Below are 18989 nucleotides of genomic sequence, written 5' to 3'. Positions count from 1 at the left end.
GGTTTTTTCTTCAAAACATTACTAACTGGTTTGTTTCAGAAATAATTTCACACAAAGTTCTATTTTGCCTAAACTATGATTCTATGCAAATATCCCTTACCCTTCCAAAACATATCCCAAGATCAATCTATTATCTCCAATTTTCATACCTTTCACAAATTCACAATTCAAAATTCCAATCACAACATTAGAAACTTAGACTAATTTACTTTTACAATGAATCCATTTTGGGACATATCATTCGATAATAAACGGATGCAATCACCATCAAACTCGATTTTAGAACTCCATGGAACCATTAACATTGTCATAGGTAACTCATATTCCCTCCATAGCTGAAATCCTTCACTACCATCGCCGCCATTACCATCATAAACAGAGGAAACATAAAGCCGATCCAGATTAATCGCCTTACTTAGAATATAAACCAACAACTTCACATCATTAGTATTACCCTTTATATTCAGTAACATTATCTTCTTCAACTTACTTAACAGGCACACAGGTATTGGGTTCCGGTCACCCAAATCCGCTTCATTCGTAGTCATATCTAACCTTAGATGAACCAGATTACGAAAGACTGATCCAAGATCAATTAAATCCGAGGTATTGAGCGCGTTGAACACAGCAAGACCGTTTAACAGGTTAAGAGACTCAACACTGGAAATCCCTTGAACAAGTTCTGGTATATGGGTCAGATAATCAGTCCTACTGTAACTAAAATTCGAAATGTCGAGGTCTGCACTCAACAGTCTCGCTGGAAGCTTGACAAATTTATAAATTCCAAGAAAACCTCGAATCTCGATGTGTTCGAGGGTTGGTGCATCGATCATGAACATGAAATGTCGCGATTTTCCTCGGATGATCAAGGATTTCAGATTCTGAGATGATATGTTTAACAGCTCAAAGTTGGCAGAATCTGAATCTAATTCTAAAGACAATGTTTCCAAAAGGGGGGAAGATGTAAATAATGTTTTAAACACAGAACGGTTGATGGGTAGATCGATCAACACAACTTTCTTCAAATTAGGAAGATTAACAATTCCAGTTTCTGGTAATTTGCAGCGAAGATTTCCACCCAATTCAAGCTCTACTAATGACTCTGTTTCAAAGATAAAACTCGGCAAAGGAACGTGAGGAGAAATAAAGACAGGAAAGTCGCAACTTACCTTGATTTTAACCACATTTCTGACGCAAATTAGACGAATCCAGGATTCGAAATATGCAGAGAAAACATCAAATTCATCTTTTTCCAAAGTTGGCGGGAAAGGGATGTGTAGATGGAAGGTTTGGATATGGTGGGAGGTGATTTGGTGGAGTATATGGTCAACGGTGGTGATAAATTGGTGAAATTCTAGGAAGTAATCGGAGTTTGTGGAACGCGGCCATGGACCGTCCAAGAAGAGGTGGGGGAGTTGTGTCCAAAGGTGGCACCACCGGCGAGATAAAACAGAGGTGGCGGCCGCGGATTTGAATGGGAGGAGTGAGAGGATTTCCACTAACAGAGTGTCTGGGAGTGAGGTTAATCTGTCTGTTACACAATTTGAGAGAGTTTTAGCCATTTTTGTTCGGATTTTCGAGCTTGAATATCTATGGAGTATAGGCTGACTTGAGGCATATATGGGAAGGATTTGATAAAAAGGAGAACGAAGGTGTTGTGAAGTTGCCCTGTTTGTATTCTTTTCTCTAAACAAAGAAAAGAAGTTGGTTGGTCGGTCCAAAAGTCTACATAACTTTTGAATATTTTATTTTGGAGGGATTAGACTAGAAAACTGGATTAAGTTTACTATGTATAAAAAAAGACTACAACTGAAATAGGTGGCAAAAATTAAGTCAATGACTAGTTGACTACCATTATAAACTGATCTTTAATCAGCCGGCTCGAAACGACCTTCTTAAAGCATCTTTGTGTTAGATGCTCACTTGGTTCAAATAGATGTCCAATTGTCTAAGGGAAAAGGACGTTAGTCTGTCGGGTGGTACAAACATCTAAGGTGCACCCTCTTACATTTTTCCTATTACACGTGCATATCATGTGAGGAGAAAATGTGAAAGAGACTACCAATTGACATTAAAACACCCTTGTGCCAGTGCATGATGCACCTAAGAATTTTTAGGTCTGGTAATGGCGGCTGCAACGCTGCAGAATCCCTAATTGGGAAAGGATTGCTACAGTCTGCAGGGAGTATTGCACTATTTAAAGAATCAGAAACAGCTGATTACCAGACTCGACCTAATCTTAAGGGGGCAGATTAGCAGGAATACACTCTGTTATATTCATGGCCTGGAGTACACTATTTAGTTAGCAGTCTGCTAGCTTACAGCACAAAAAAGTCACTTATTGTGCATAAAGGTTTCCTGCAACACTTTTAACACTATGACTCATGAGTCACGACTCGTGAGTCATGAGTGCATGATTCATGGTTCTTTTAATTTCATGCTCTAAACTCTTCAGACAAACTTTAATGTCCGGAGTCGGGAATAACACGGACATTCGTACAGGATTATAGAATTGCATTTTTGAGAAATGCAATTCATTGAATTTCCTAAGAAAGACTCAACACAAGAAATCCCTTGAAGAAAGTAAGAGCATCAATCAGTAATACTATGAACAAAATCCCAAATAATTCCGATGTCTGAAGCAGACTAATCAAGGAAAAGAGAGGAAGAAGAAACAAAGGAAGCCGACAAACTCACCCAAAAACTGAAAAAACCAGAAACAAACTAAGCATTCACAAGTAGAAGAAATTTAAAGAGTAGACCCTAACCTTCTTTTCAGTTGAAAAACCTGAGGAGCATAAACACTGTTTTATACAGAGTACTCCCTCCGTCCCGGAATACTCGACCCGGTTTGACCGGCACGGAGTTTAAGGGACTTGAATTGACTTATTTAATTTAATAGGTAGTAGTTGATAGTGGGTTATTATTTTAATGTAGTTAGTGGGAAATGTGTAAAGGGGTGGGGTTGAATTTTTAATTATTTTTTGTATGGAGTAGAGGGTAGGTGGGTTAATACTTAATAGGGGTGGAGTGAGAAATAATATAATATTGTTAGAATATTTCTATAAGAAACAGGTCAAGTATTAAGGGACGGCCCGATAAGGAAAACAGGTCAAGTATTCCGGGATGGAGGGAGTACTCTGTAATGATCATTGTGGTAATATTAAGTTATCTCCACTTTAAGTTGGCTAACATATATTGGCTTAATATGTTTACCTGTTGAGGTTCTGTAAGGAGTCGAAAACAGTAGTAGTCAAGCTCAGTATCAACTATCAAGAACACAGCTATCTATTACTAAAATGATAGGAAGTTCAGGCTTAGCATCAAGAAGGAATGTGCAAGGTGACTTCCTAAGTAAACAGCTCAATAGTTGCCTGTAAATTGAACAATGAAGCCGAATATTTCAGAATCCAATATTTCAGAGTAGGGAAAGTGGACAGGCAACGGAAACATCTTTCATGACGAAAAGACTTATTTCATGGGGTATTAGAGTCTGAAACAGGTGAATATCAGACTCAATGATGTTAAGGAGGACAATCATTTGTATTCAAAGGCCAAGCGATCACTAATTTGTTAAAGAGGTTGCTAGCTTGCAGCTAAAGAATAAAGAATCACTAGTTGGGTATGAAGACTGTCATTTGTGGTCTTATCTAACTGCTACAGACAGAATTTTAGCTCCTACACAATTTTCAGAATTAAGGATGTCTTTCACGCTAATCAAATCCTCTTGAACACACTAACATAATCGGGCAGGAACCAGATAGTGATAACAGTATTGTCACAAAACGATGTACAGGAATAAAGTTTTTCAGGAGTTTCAGCAGTCAAACTCAGAAGTCAGAACATAGTCATTAGTCATGTAATACACAAATAGATAGGATGTTTCTGTAAGAGGGAACCATTCCTCACTACACGACTCCATAAATTAAGCGATAAACTCTAAAGGACTCCAACCATAATCAGTTTAGGCACTAGCGGTAATCAGCAACTAATAATATGATTAAGCAAAGATAACATCATGCCACAATAAAAAGGATTACTTAAACGAGTTTTTGAGTATCTTAACCATGCCCTTTGTGTTCTTAGTTAACTGTACTTGCAGAATTCTAATGTGTCACAAAAATAACACAATGTTTCAGAGTATAGGATGCCCTTAACAACGATCAAATCCTCTTGAACAGACACAACTTAAAGTTCACCTCTAGTTGGGTAGAAGATACACTAGCAATACATGAGCATACATCACATAGAATCACAGGCAAACACAACATATGAACAAACAAATACAGTAAAACACCCTGTTAGGATGACAAATGCTACTTCTGTGATCTACACAGAATCTGAAAAGTTAAAAAACTAAAAACTGATAATCAAGAAGAGGGTTGGCAGGAGTACAGGACGGAAATCAGAGAAGGATATACAAAGAGAATAGCCTAGAGTTCACTAATTTATCAAGCTGCTCTCATGATGCACCAAACTAGACTATAAATTGTCCATGAAAACCATGTCATTTGCGGTTATATTCATTTGAAAAAGAAAGGTTGAATAAGTTCTATAAGATACATGGTACGATAAATTGATAATTTAGGATGTACTTGTGAATGCACATCCTGCAGTGATGTTTGTACAAGATTAGTGATGAGTTTTTCATATCAACTTATAGGGAAGATAGGAGATGAATCAGGTAATTCAAATTTATTGCAAAGCAACAACATTAGCTAATATTCAATAACCATATTGAAATTCAAAGCACAAGGCAAAAAATGCATACATAAAAAGGTATTGAATGTTCTTGCTATAACCAAGAAATTACCATGATAGTCTATTCATCGGATTCATTGTCGTCCTCATCGTCCTCATTTAGAGCAGGCCACGTTCGGGATCTCGACCAGTCAATCTCAGAACATCCTGATTCATTTTGAGGCCCATAACTTGATGCACGGACATAAACACCATCAAACTCAATCTTGCAAGTTAAAGATATCCTTGGAAATAAGAACAAATTACCACAAAACTTATATTCCTTCCATAATACACTTCTCCCATGTCTGCGAGTGTTAGCAAATGAAGTAATGTGAAGCTTGTCCAAAACATTAGCATTAGCAAGAATAAATTTAACTGATTCCTCATCATCTTCATCCCCATTCATTGTTGATAGCTCTATACTCTTGAGCTTAGTTAACAAACATGGAGGAAGAGTGGCACCCCAATTCCCATATTCCTTATTTAAAACCAATTTAAGATGGGTCAGATTACTAAATAGTGACCAGATATGGGCATAATTTGGATTAAAGCCATTGAATATAGCAAGATTAGTCCCAAATGTAATGAACCTAGCTTTTGAAACCCCTTGAAGAAGATCCGGTATGTTGGTAAGATGAACACCTACTTTCTCAGGTTCATAAAATTGAATCGTTGCCTTCTGCAAGTTACATGGTATCTTGACAAAACTATACAATGCAACACAATCTAGCATCACAATCACTTCCAATAAGGGTGCATCAATCACAATTTTGCTCCGGTACGACGATCCCATCATCCAAATTGTCAATGATTTCAGATTTGGAGCTAAAATATCAATAAGTTGATCCTCCACCAAATTTAATCTCAAGAACAAAGTCTCCAGTAATGGGCAAGAATTAAACAATGTTCTCAATACTTTAGGGTCGAAATCAACGCCATACAGACTAAGTTTTCTCAAATTAGGAAGAGTTACAATACCAGATTCAGGCAAGTTGCAGTAGAAAAACCCACACAAGTCGAGGTTGACGATTGAATTGGTTTCGAAAATACAAGTTGGCAGAGTAATGAATTCCCCATTTTGAGAAATTACGAAGCTTACCTTCAAAATCGCTGGATTTCGGGCGCAAAACAAAGGGATCCATGAAATCAGAGACGCCGAGCAAACATTGAATTGTTCAACATCCAAATTAGGGTAATTGAAATGAAGATCGAATGTATGGATATTGGGGGAAGTCATCTGCTGGAGGATGTGATTGAAGGTGGTGATAGATTCATGGAATCTTTCTTTGCAGCTATCGGTGTCAAGGTTAAAAATGGGGATGTCGGAGTTGATTTTTAGAAGGGGAAGTTGGGTCCAAAGGGGGATCCAACGGCGGGACAAGGCGGAGGTAGCGGCGGCGCTATTGAGAGGGAGGAGAGAGAGAATTTCGACTAGAAGAGAGTCTGGAAGTGAGCTTAATCTGTCTTCTTCCATTTTTATGGAGGTGTGGCTTACTGTTCAGATGGTTGTTTGCCGGAGAAGAACAGTCTATTCCATCCTTTTATCGGCGAAAAACAAAGGGGCGTTTTCGTAAATTAATCTAAATTTTAAAATAACAAACCATGTACTTGAATCCGACTAAGACCCCTCAGAAGTTAGACCCAGACCCTATTTTGCGATATGCGTTGGTAGCATCGGGTTTAGGTGTCCATGGGTTGAGTCTAGACCAGAGCAATAGGTCTTGTACGTATCAGGTGTACAATAAATTTATGTACATTATGTAACTTTTTTCCAATTGTTAGTAACTTATAATATGTTCAGATTAACTTTTTATATTATGAAATAATTTTAATTAAATTATCACATTAATACATTAGGATTTATGAGTGATTTTAAAAGTTAAATCTATTTAAAAGAAAAATGTATTACTAGTAAAAATAAATAACTTTTACCTACCGAGGTAACTTTTAAGTATTTTAGGATAAGTTTATACGGAGTATATGTCTTGTAATATTTATTGTACACCATGTGTAATTAAGAATTTGTGAGATCGGACTATAAAGGATAATATATCAAGGAGATATCATTTCCTTGATTGTAGTTAGTGATTGATTATCACAAATTCACAATCTTTCATAATTGTATAGATATTATTGTAGAATATCTTCTTATTTAGGAAATTATTGACTTTATAATATTATTAGACTTGTATAAATGTATAATACTCAACATTAACATTAATGATTTCAAACCGTCAAAAAAAAACATTAATGCTTTCAAGCTTTCTCATAACTGTATCACGGACTCTAACAATTTTCGCCGATTCACAAATTCCTACATATATTTTCAAATTATCTCTATTATGATATTTCGGTACCACCACTTTTGGTGTCCCCCATCTAAAACACCAAAATACCCTCTATAATTTATCAATTTAATTTCAATTACAAAGCACCTACAACGTACCAAAGAGCAGTATGTAAAGGTTTGAATTGTTGTACTATTATTGAAGACTTTACAAACTATTACAAATTTACAATGTCTAAGGTTGTACAACTAAGAGAATCAATCAATACTCAAGAGAATACTTTACAAATATAAAAAGATAATATATGCTAACAAAGTCAAGGAGATCAAGAGATTTCCGTGAGTATTGACGACTAAGTAATATTTCCATATATTAAGAGTAATATCATGATATGATATTATTCTTCACACAGTAAATGCCTAAAATCAAGGAGCAATGAACGCCTAAACCTTCATAATTGACCGTAAAAATTTTAAGGCAGTTTCAAAGTTTCAATTTAGAAGTTGAAATCAACACATCCCACATCAGTGAAGAGGCCAACCCAGGTTGTATAAAAGACAAATAAATAATCAGCCTTCCTTACCCAAACACGCAGTGAGCACAAAACTGATCAGCTTTTGCTGGGGTTGCTGTTGGCGGTGCTGCTGTGACGACGTCAGGGATTTGGCTCGATCCAATTTCAAGCTTGCCTCTAATACCGAAAGCCATGTCGAAGGGTTCTTCGATTATTAAAATCGGATTAAACAAGTGAAAAACAAGAATGCTTCTTTAGATGGGCGTTGTGAACGGATTTTCTTGCCTACTGTGTCTGTGGTAATTAAATATTACAACACAATTTTAATTTTTATACTCAGATGCGTGCATATAAGACTAGTTCACATCTGAGATAGGCATATTTACGAGTTGCGACTTTAAAATGTACTACTTCGTTTATGAATTGTGGAAGTATGACAATATCTTTGTTGAATTATAATGTTTTTTTTCGTTTATTTGGCAGGCATGATGTAACGCCCCGACTTCTAAACACCATTAATTAGGTTAATTACCTTTAATTAGCAGCGGAAACCCTAATTTAGTCGGAGCGTCACTGCCGTATCTCCCTCGTGGGAAATACAAGGCGACATAACCTTTTTAAATTTACTGACTACTGTTGAGTAACTGTAATTATACTTCACTTCGATTAATTCTTTAATATTTACACCGAAATCTAAATGAACTTTAATAAATATTCCTAACATTGATTAAACATAAATATTAAAATCTAACTTAATACTTAGAGTTTAATTAATACATCCATTATTACTAGTGAGACATAGTTATCTTTATCGATCGTGAATTTGATGGTTGCATCCTCACTCTAAGGCATCTCATGATCTTCTTCGTACCTAAAACAAAAGCAACATCGTGAGCCGAGGCCCAGTAACATACTACCCTAACAACGTAAATTCATTTCAATTCATTTTATTTAATTTGCAATAAGGGAGAATAGAATATAATAAAACACTTTCATAAATGCATTATAATAAAACATCACTTATAACTTGAAACTTTAATAGATCCCATTATCTTTCATAAAACCTTCATTTTACTTGGTAACTGACAAGTTAGCCTTGCGGGACGTCTCCCACCTTGCGATAGTCCTCAAGGAGCACTCTCCCTTGTTGGACATACGCCCGTACCTGATTCGTTTTTTTTTTAAGCTTGCGGTAACCCTCAAGGAGCACTCTCCCTTGTTGGGTATTCCGCGGTACGGCGGTACGTGCACGACCTAGAAATAGTAACTCCACTAACTGCCAGAACCGGTTACACTTTTATTTATCATGTTTCGTATCTTATTCGTAACTCATCATTCTTATAAAATCATTCATAAACACATTTGAATATCATCATGCATAAAACACACTTTGTAAACACAATTCATATCCCACAATCCATTAAAACATATCATTATAAACATATTTCATAAATTCATAAAACACAGTTCATAAGGGGATTGTGGGTGTTAGCAATAGATGTTACCTCAACCGTAGTTTATATTCCCTGTTCGATGGACCGTTCTTCCTGAGCTCCGAGTCCAATTTCCAAAAATAAATAATAGTAAAGTGGGTTGACCTTATTGTTAGGAATAAGAGTACTGACTACTCAGTACAATTTAATTTGGAAATTGATTCCAAATTCTGGGAATTGGTTGCACAGAGACACGAACAAGGAGGAAGGAAGGAAGGGAAAGGGGCGACAGCGAATTGGTGGCTAGGTGGTGTGGCGGCGAGGTGGAAGGGAGGGAGCAAGGGCGGCGATGATGGTGGCTGTGCGAACCGGAAGAGGACAGGGGTTTCGAGTGAGGAGGGAGGCAGGGGAGGTTGCAGGGCGTTGCTGGAGGCGGCTGGTTGGTCTGGTGACAGGGCGGCGGCGGGACGGAAGATGGAGGCCGAGGGTGGTCAATGGTGGCGGCAAGAACAGAAGGCGGTAGTGGTGGTGGTGGTTAAAAGTCGAATCGAAGGTACTGAAAATGGTGAAAACTCCATTGTTTTTAATGGTGGTTAGAGCTTGGTTGAAGGTGAATTCAACTTGATGGTTTCTGGTTCAATTTGCTGGCTATTTATAGTGATGAATGGTGTTGGATGACATAGGAGATAACATCAATTGAAGCTCCATTGATTGACAAATGTGAAGCTTAATTGATGGACAAATGTGAAGAGGAATTCAGAATTGATGACTAAGGCATAGAAATTCTGATTAGTGTCATGGAATTGATGAGTCAAATTGAGATGAACAAGGGTGGTGACAAGTGGAAAGTAAGCTTGACTTCCATGGAGAAAAAGGGAAAGTGGCGTGAGGGAGAAGAAGGGAGTAAGAAACTGATTTTTGGTTTCTCAATTGAAAAAGGGGTACTTTGGTAATTGCAAAATATTAGAAAAATTTCTGAATTTTACTCCTCTAATTGAACTTAAATCGAAAATAGTTACAACTTTAAATAAAAAATTATGAAATCAAAATAATAATAATCTTACCATTAAAATATTTAAATTTCCAAGTCAAAGTAATTTAAAATTGAAAAAAAAAGTAAGATTTAAAACGGTTTTGCGCTAATAAAAATAATTTAGCATAATTAATCAGGTTTTATAAATTCGGGGTATTACATTCTTACCCCCTTAGAAAAAGTTTCGTCCTCGAAACTTGAAAATTTAGTTGTATAAAATGATTGTCGAAAGTCGAAAATATTCGAATAAAAGTATGATATTTTATTTTAAAACCAAGATCTCACAATTTTGTTTCAATTCCGACAATGTCTAGCCTTCATTCCACCATCTTCTTTCATGACTCCGCTTCAACTCGAGACCTAGAATCGAAGAGTAAAGAATACAAAAGGGGCAAAATTATATGTTGATCCTTAATCGTCATTAAGGTCAATTACATTTTGCCATCGTCTTTCGTATCTCCACTTTACTTCATAAAATAGGATCGAGGAGCAAAGAACATAAAAAAAGGGCAAACTTGTTAGCATAGGCTAAACTCCCATTTTACTTTGTGATATCCCGTTTGAAAACATTTTCTACCAAAGATAAAAATTATAATTCAGAAATTATACATATATATAATGAAAATAAATATTTACCTAACAACTAGAATACTCAAATAATTTGTAAAAGCCATTTATTATAACAATCTCGTACTCTGAGCTCAGGAGAACTTCCATAGAAGACGGCTTCCATGTATAACGATTAGTTATTACCAATACAATCATGTAAGCATAAACATAATCCATAAAGCATATTATAAACACAAAATTCTTTAATTGAAAATTTCACATTTAAAATAAGCATAACATTCATATAACCAATGATGGTAATACATCTTAGTTAGATACTCGATTAGCGCATACTACTTTCAAAATTTCCATCATTTATTCTAAAATATTTTCTCTAGATGTTTGATCACACGTTTTCAAAAGGTCATTCTGCTTCATTCTTCATTCCATACTAGCGAAGTCGTCGTTGTCATTTGCATCATCGTCTTTTCCCTGCATTAAAAACACTCTTCCATTCGAAGTTGGTCCACGTGGGGGATTACGGTTGAAATTTTTAGTGCCACCATTCCCTTTGTTCACATCGTTTCTCTTATCACCTTGCTCTCGATGTATTTGCGGACAATCTCTGATTTGGTGATCTTTGCTACCACATTTGAAGCAATCTCGCGTACCAATTCGACATTCTTTCTCAGTATGGTTCCATCTTCCACACTTGGCGCATCCACGATTCTTGTTGGAGTTTTGGTTTCCGTTGTTCCCTCCTTGATAGCCAATATTTTGTTTCTTGTTGTTCGATTGATTTTCCTCGAAGTTTCCTTTTCGTTTTCCATATGTTTCTTCTCGAAGCTTGATAATTCTTTCGACGTTAATTGCTCGGTCGTACAACTCTTGGAAAGTGGTAATCCTAGAACTCGAAAGACGATCACGGATCTCGAGGTTTAATCCTCCTTCAAAGCGGTTCATCCTTTGCCTATCAGTAGCCACCAAGTCAGGGGCAAATCGAGCAAGCTCATTGAATTTCACTGCATATTCTAGAACATTCTTCTTTCCTTGACTTAATTTGATAAATTCCGATTCCATTTGAAGTTGCAGGGAATATGGATAAAATTGTTCCCGCATAGCTTCAGTGAGCTTTTTCCAACCAAAACCAAGCTCATTTTGGATTCCTTTAACACTTTTCCACCACAGGTTGGCTTGTCCTTTCAAGTAAAAGACGGCGTAGTTGACCTTCCATTTCTCGGGGCATTGAGTTGCATCAAATAACTTCTCCATATCGCTAATCCATTCCTCAAATTCAGTAGGGTCTGGCTTGCCATCATAAGTAGGGGGTTTATGAGAAGAGAACTTCTTGAACATGTTGGAGCATTCTTCTTGCTCTGACCTTGGCTTCTGACGATTTCCTTGTAGAAGTTCCGACATTATCAATCTCATTAAGTCCATTCGATTATCACTCGTTTCTCCTGGGGTGTCACCGAAAATGGGATCCTTGCGCAATTCTTCAATTCTTTCTTGCATTCCTTCCAGCGTTAATGCAGATTTGTGATTACCATTGCCATCGTTAACATCGTTATCGTTTCTAGTGCCGTCAATAGGAATATTTCCGCTTGAAGTCATCGCCGATCTAATCTCAAGGATACAACGCTTCAGATAATCTTTTCTTCTTGAAATTAGACAAAGAAATTCTGCAAATCATAATAAAGAAAACATTCCCGTTGCGTTCCCCGTTCCTATCACTCACACTCATTTCATTTTAACTTAGCATGATTTTAACATATTCTTTTTACTTATTCCATAATATTCTTGCTTAAAACCTAATAAATTTTATTTCGGGCAAAACCCGTAAAGTTTAGCACTTATGGTCGCAGAACCTTGGCTCTGAATACCAAACTGTAACGCCCCGACTTCTAAACACCATTAATTAGGTTAATTACCTTTAATTAGCAGCGGAAACCCTAATTTAGTCGGAGCGTCACTGCCGTATCTCCCTCGTGGGAAATACAAGGCGACATAACCTTTTTAAATTTACTGACTACTGTTGAGTAACTGTAATTATACTTCACTTCGATTAATTCTTTAATATTTACACCGAAATCTAAATGAACTTTAATAAATATTCCTAACATTGATTAAACATAAATATTAAAATCTAACTTAATACTTAGAGTTTAATTAATACATCCATTATTACTAGTGAGACATAGTTATCTTTATCGATCGTGAATTTGATGGTTGCATCCTCACTCTAAGGCATCTCATGATCTTCTTCGTACCTAAAACAAAAGCAACATCGTGAGCCGAGGCCCAGTAACATACTACCCTAACAACGTAAATTCATTTCAATTCATTTTATTTAATTTGCAATAAGGGAGAATAGAATATAATAAAACACTTTCATAAATGCATTATAATAAAACATCACTTATAACTTGAAACTTTAATAGATCCCATTATCTTTCATAAAACCTTCATTTTACTTGGTAACTGACAAGTTAGCCTTGCGGGACGTCTCCCACCTTGCGATAGTCCTCAAGGAGCACTCTCCCTTGTTGGACATACGCCCGTACCTGATTCGTTTTTTTTTTAAGCTTGCGGTAACCCTCAAGGAGCACTCTCCCTTGTTGGGTATTCCGCGGTACGGCGGTACGTGCACGACCTAGAAATAGTAACTCCACTAACTGCCAGAACCGGTTACACTTTTATTTATCATGTTTCGTATCTTATTCGTAACTCATCATTCTTATAAAATCATTCATAAACACATTTGAATATCATCATGCATAAAACACACTTTGTAAACACAATTCATATCCCACAATCCATTAAAACATATCATTATAAACATATTTCATAAATTCATAAAACACAGTTCATAAGGGGATTGTGGGTGTTAGCAATAGATGTTACCTCAACCGTAGTTTATATTCCCTGTTCGATGGACCGTTCTTCCTGAGCTCCGAGTCCAATTTCCAAAAATAAATAATAGTAAAGTGGGTTGACCTTATTGTTAGGAATAAGAGTACTGACTACTCAGTACAATTTAATTTGGAAATTGATTCCAAATTCTGGGAATTGGTTGCACAGAGACACGAACAAGGAGGAAGGAAGGAAGGGAAAGGGGCGACAGCGAATTGGTGGCTAGGTGGTGTGGCGGCGAGGTGGAAGGGAGGGAGCAAGGGCGGCGATGATGGTGGCTGTGCGAACCGGAAGAGGACAGGGGTTTCGAGTGAGGAGGGAGGCAGGGGAGGTTGCAGGGCGTTGCTGGAGGCGGCTGGTTGGTCTGGTGACAGGGCGGCGGCGGGACGGAAGATGGAGGCCGAGGGTGGTCAATGGTGGCGGCAAGAACAGAAGGCGGTAGTGGTGGTGGTGGTTAAAAGTCGAATCGAAGGTACTGAAAATGGTGAAAACTCCATTGTTTTTAATGGTGGTTAGAGCTTGGTTGAAGGTGAATTCAACTTGATGGTTTCTGGTTCAATTTGCTGGCTATTTATAGTGATGAATGGTGTTGGATGACATAGGAGATAACATCAATTGAAGCTCCATTGATTGACAAATGTGAAGCTTAATTGATGGACAAATGTGAAGAGGAATTCAGAATTGATGACTAAGGCATAGAAATTCTGATTAGTGTCATGGAATTGATGAGTCAAATTGAGATGAACAAGGGTGGTGACAAGTGGAAAGTAAGCTTGACTTCCATGGAGAAAAAGGGAAAGTGGCGTGAGGGAGAAGAAGGGAGTAAGAAACTGATTTTTGGTTTCTCAATTGAAAAAGGGGTACTTTGGTAATTGCAAAATATTAGAAAAATTTCTGAATTTTACTCCTCTAATTGAACTTAAATCGAAAATAGTTACAACTTTAAATAAAAAATTATGAAATCAAAATAATAATAATCTTACCATTAAAATATTTAAATTTCCAAGTCAAAGTAATTTAAAATTGAAAAAAAAAAGTAAGATTTAAAACGGTTTTGCGCTAATAAAAATAATTTAGCATAATTAATCAGGTTTTATAAATTCGGGGTATTACACATGATCATAATATAGTTTTGTACATATGACAATACATGTTGAAGGTTATGAATCAAACTTTGACCGTGAAAGAGTGAACGGAATCAAGAAGGTGTACACACAAACACTTAAACACACTTCTCTTTTACTAGTTGATTATCTCTTAATCACTTCAGTAATCTTATTTAGGCATCGGAGGGGATCCTCGAACCACCCCCGAGACTAGTTAATCTATTCTATTGTGCAGATACAAGCAGGCGTTCTCAACAGGAGTTCAGTACCCCACAGTCAGCTGTTCCTACTCCATACCCCGAACAATTGGCGCTAGAAGGAGGGGACTTCATCCCTCTTAACGGTTAAACAACTAACATGGATTTCTTACTCAAAGATAGTAATAAAAAATCGAAGAAAATTCAGGAAAAGGCGACAACTTCGCAGTCGGCAGGAATTGGCAAATCTCAGCCCGCGCGCACCCATAAGTTCAACGAATCCTTTACCAGCACAACCGCTCATAAGCCCAGTGATAAGAAACGTCCTTCAGTCGGCACAACAAGATTTTATTGTAGAGGATGATGATGAAGTAGAAATGGAGAGTCATGTCCGGGAGCAACCCGCAACACCCCTAGAACAGACGCTGCAGGAGCGCCTGTCACCCCTGTCGGCGATATTCACGGGAGAACAGTTAAAAACGTTGTCCACTGTCATGGCAGCTTTATCAGAATTACCACCCGCTCAAAACTCAGGTTCAGTCGGCAGCCTTAGAAAAGCCAAATCAGCCAATCCCCACCTACCCGTTAGGAATCTCCTACCCTCTCTCAACCAGGAAAACGCAACACACAAAAAAAATGCCCAGACCCACACGAAGATGGAGAACATGAAACAGAACCACAACCCACCCCAGTGTACGAGCGTAGAGCGCCGGTACTGCAGGAATCCAGACGGAAAACAATCCAGCCGAAAGATTCTCCTCTGTGAAGAGAAATCCTGGAAGAAAGAATGGAAAAAATAAAAATCCCTACCGGAAAACATGATGGAACGACGACCGATCCGGAGGACCAGTGCACCACCTTTGAGCAACACATGATGCTATACACAGATTCTGACGCCATGTGGTGCAAGGTATTCCCGTCCACGCTCCTAGGAGTCGCGGCAAGTTGGTACAAAGGTGTAGATGCTCATTCAATCTACAGCTTCAGGCAATTACAGGCGGCATTCTTGTCGCGCTTTGTAAGCAAACAGAAGAGGAAGAAATCATCGGGAGAATTGATGTCGTTTATCCAGAAAGATAGAGAATCTTTGAGGGATTACCTCACCCGTTTCAACAACGAATCAATCACTATACCCAATCTGCAGCAGGAAGTTGCGGTCCTGGCTCTGATGAGAGGAATGCAGGACTGTGAATTCAAGAAATATCTTAGCCGGAAGTCATACTTTTCGTTTTTGTTTATCCATCGGTTTGATCAATGCATATTATTGTTTGAGTTGTACTTCATTCTATGAATCCTTGTTTTCTTTGCCTATCTAGCTTTGTAACAACCAGCTTATGACGTCATTATTGTGTGCCATGGTAACTTGATTTTATTGTGCATTTGTCTTGGCTTAGACTTTAGAGTGGTTGTTTTGTGCAACTACTGTTAGTATAGTAGAACTTGATTTTGGGTTCGGGGGATGTTCTGAATGGTCGAGTCATCACTTAGATAATTGTAACTATACTTTTGTGCAAACAAATACATATAAACCATAATTAACTCCTATTTTTATTAAAATAATTATTCTTTATTTTATTATCACTCTATTATATTTCGTTTGCAAAAGATAACATGTAACATTGCAAAGCAAAGTGGATAAGTCATTAGTGTTAAAATCATCAAGTTATGAGTTTGAATCTTGTAATTCTAATTTTTGAATAATATGTGAATGACATGAATTTTGGATTTCCAGGTTTGTAGCTCACATTACAATTACAAAGCAAAGCGGTTTTTTATGTGCAACCCCACTTGATCCATTTGATGATTGCACTAGGCTCGTGATAATCTTCTCATAAAGTTATGAGAAAGCTTAAGTATATCTATACCTAGTCTATACCTAGTAGTATTTAAAAAGGAACACCATAAAATATTAGAAGCCATATGACATCTCATTATTAGAAGCCGTGTGACATCTCTCCTTTCATCCATCATTTTGTTTTGTTTTTTTTTCAATTTTTCTTTATTGTTTCTATGATTTACAACTTCTAATGTCTCTTCCACTCCATTTTCTTATTCAACATCAAGTTATTAATAGTCTAATATACTCATTAGTCTCTTCCACTCCACCCCTTTAATATCCAATATTTATTCAACAAATAATTTTTATATTTTTCCAACCTTCAAATTACACCTCTATTTAATTCATATATCACCAAAAATCACAAGTACTCACTAATTAAAACTTCAAAAGACATCTGAACAACCACTATACAACTGCCCGTTCTATGAACACGCTCAAAAGCTAGTTGATGCTTATGAGGGAGTATTTATACAATCCTCGGAATATTACAAAGACAATAATGAACATAAATTAGAAGATTACAATTAACTATAGGATTATTTACTTTAAATAATCCAACCTTTGAGCCATTTTCCAAAAATAATCCAACCTTTTGATTATTCTGTGTTAATCTAACCTTTATACCCCTTTGACACGTAATGCTCCCAAAAACTGGGAACCGGCTTACCAAGTCAACGTTTTTGCTGACCCCTTGGTTTTTTCTGATTTCCCTCCAAAAACCAAAAACATTAACTTCATTCCAACCACCACCTTCTACCTTCTGATTCACAACTCTCCATTCTGTCTCCACGCCATTACTGCAATCAACATCCCAAACCTAAATTTGTACTAGCAAAGTGACGCGTCGTTGTCCTTGATGAAATTCTTTTCCATTTGAAGCAAAAAAGGGAACTTTGACTCTGCAATTCGCATTAAATTCGCACAGTAGAGGTAAGTTGCGAACCTGAATTTCGTTCTCAATTTTCATTAAAATTTGATTCTTAATCAGTTTTTGTTGACAATTTATGTTCTCTATGGTGTATTATACCTTGTCGTTGTTCGTACGAGTTAGATTTTGCCTCTGACCATGGATTATGTGTTTTTCCCTAATTTTGCGATTTGATTAGAGGAACAAGTAATTGAAGTAATTAATTAAGTAGATGTTGGCTAAATTAATTAAGTTGGTTAATTTTGTAATTATTTAGGGCATAAAATTCGTTGCTTGATAGTTAAAATTAAAAACCCTAATTTTTGTAAAAACCCTAATTTGGTCTAATTGTAACTGTACAGTATGCGTTGTGGTTTGAATTTAGCAATGTGTTATTGTATCGATTTTGAATTGTTAATTTGCCAGGAAAGTTTGACTGAATTAGTTAATTGTTGTTAAATTTGGCTAGGATGGGTGATGTGACTTTGAAATTTTGGCATGGTGGGATCTTTAAGACCGTTAATAATGGCCAATTAGTATATGCGGGTGGAAAGGGGAAGACTTGCCAAATCGATTCAGATGTTTTGTGTTGGTGGGATTTACTCGATTTAGCAAAGAAAACTGGGAATTACACCACCATTGAGGGGTTGTGTTATCTGGTCCCAGGGCAAACTTTGGCAAATGGGTTAAGAAAGGTTTATGAAGATAGTCAGGTGTTGGAGTTGACTGACTTAGCATTGAAGCATAGGTGCATTGAGGTTTATGTAAATCATGGGGTTGAACTTCCTGGGAAAATGCAGAAATTACAACCCAAAAGGGCCCCACCTCCACCTCCACCTCAATTAGATTCTTTGAGATGTAGTCCTAGGAAACCAACTGCATCCCAACAGAACAACACACAAACTGCCAAAAAAATACCATCCACCCAAAAAGATGCTTCTTTGTTGTTGACTGGTCCCACAAAAACTCCCACCCCTAAAGAAAATTGTGACAAAAGCAGCAATATAGGGCAACAACCAACACCCCAACCACTTCATTCCCCCTTCATTCCTGATCCAAAACAATCCCAGAAAAACATAAACCCTATTTCTCAAACACAACTAGATCCAACTCAACCTGAAGTGGAAAATCAAGATGATTTTCTCAACAATTATGAATGGGAAGACCCTAGACCTAACAGCCCTGTGAACCTCAATGACTATTACTACACTGACAGTGAGGATGATGATCATGTTGATCCTTTGTATGACCCTTATAAAGACAAAGGCAAGGGTGTAGCACTGGGTGACATCAGTGTTGGGGGGGGGGGGTACTGTGGGTGAGGGTACTGATGATGCTGAGTTCAGTGATGCTGAGTGCACTGATGCTGAGAACAGTAGTGGATATTCTGACCCAGATCTAGAAGCTGACAATGAGGGGGATGAGTTAGAAGCTGAACAAAAGAATGAAGATGAATCTGGTTTTCA

The 18989-nt window shown here is 37.2% G+C and overlaps 3 protein-coding genes across 3 annotated transcripts; all 3 read right to left on the bottom strand.

Annotated features, from left to right (window-relative positions):
* LOC110781425 (F-box/LRR-repeat protein 13-like) lies at window positions 1–2920 on the bottom strand. Its single transcript, XM_021985610.2, has one exon. It carries the CDS (start codon window positions 1560–1562, stop codon window positions 201–203), a length of 1362 nt encoding a protein of 453 aa, XP_021841302.2. The 5' UTR covers window positions 1563–2920; the 3' UTR covers window positions 1–200.
* A 1756-nt stretch (window positions 2921–4676) lies between these two features.
* LOC110781434 (F-box/LRR-repeat protein At3g26922-like) lies at window positions 4677–6341 on the bottom strand. Its single transcript, XM_021985614.2, has one exon. It carries the CDS (start codon window positions 6215–6217, stop codon window positions 4823–4825), a length of 1395 nt encoding a protein of 464 aa, XP_021841306.2. The 5' UTR covers window positions 6218–6341; the 3' UTR covers window positions 4677–4822.
* Window positions 6342–11001: 4660 nt separating this feature from the next.
* Window positions 11002–12174, bottom strand: LOC110780941 (uncharacterized). The gene has a single exon (XM_021985225.2). It carries the CDS (start codon window positions 12172–12174, stop codon window positions 11002–11004), a length of 1173 nt encoding a protein of 390 aa, XP_021840917.2.
* Window positions 12175–18989: the final 6815 nt, after the last annotated feature.

The sequence above is a fragment of the Spinacia oleracea genome, chromosome 6 (genome assembly GCF_020520425.1).
Source record: "Spinacia oleracea cultivar Varoflay chromosome 6, BTI_SOV_V1, whole genome shotgun sequence".
In the NCBI taxonomy this organism is placed as follows: Eukaryota; Viridiplantae; Streptophyta; class Magnoliopsida; order Caryophyllales; family Amaranthaceae; genus Spinacia; species Spinacia oleracea.
This window is presented reverse-complemented; position numbering and strand designations above follow the sequence as displayed.

Bases quoted from the DNA above. Each gene is read 5' to 3' on its own strand.
- LOC110781425 (XM_021985610.2), bottom strand. From the start codon at position 1,562: ATGGCTAAAACTCTCTCAAATTGTGTAACAGACAGATTAACCTCACTC.
- LOC110781434 (XM_021985614.2), bottom strand. From the start codon at position 6,217: ATGGAAGAAGACAGATTAAGCTCACTTCCAGACTCTCTTCTAGTCGAA.
- LOC110780941 (XM_021985225.2), bottom strand. From the start codon at position 12,174: ATGACTTCAAGCGGAAATATTCCTATTGACGGCACTAGAAACGATAAC.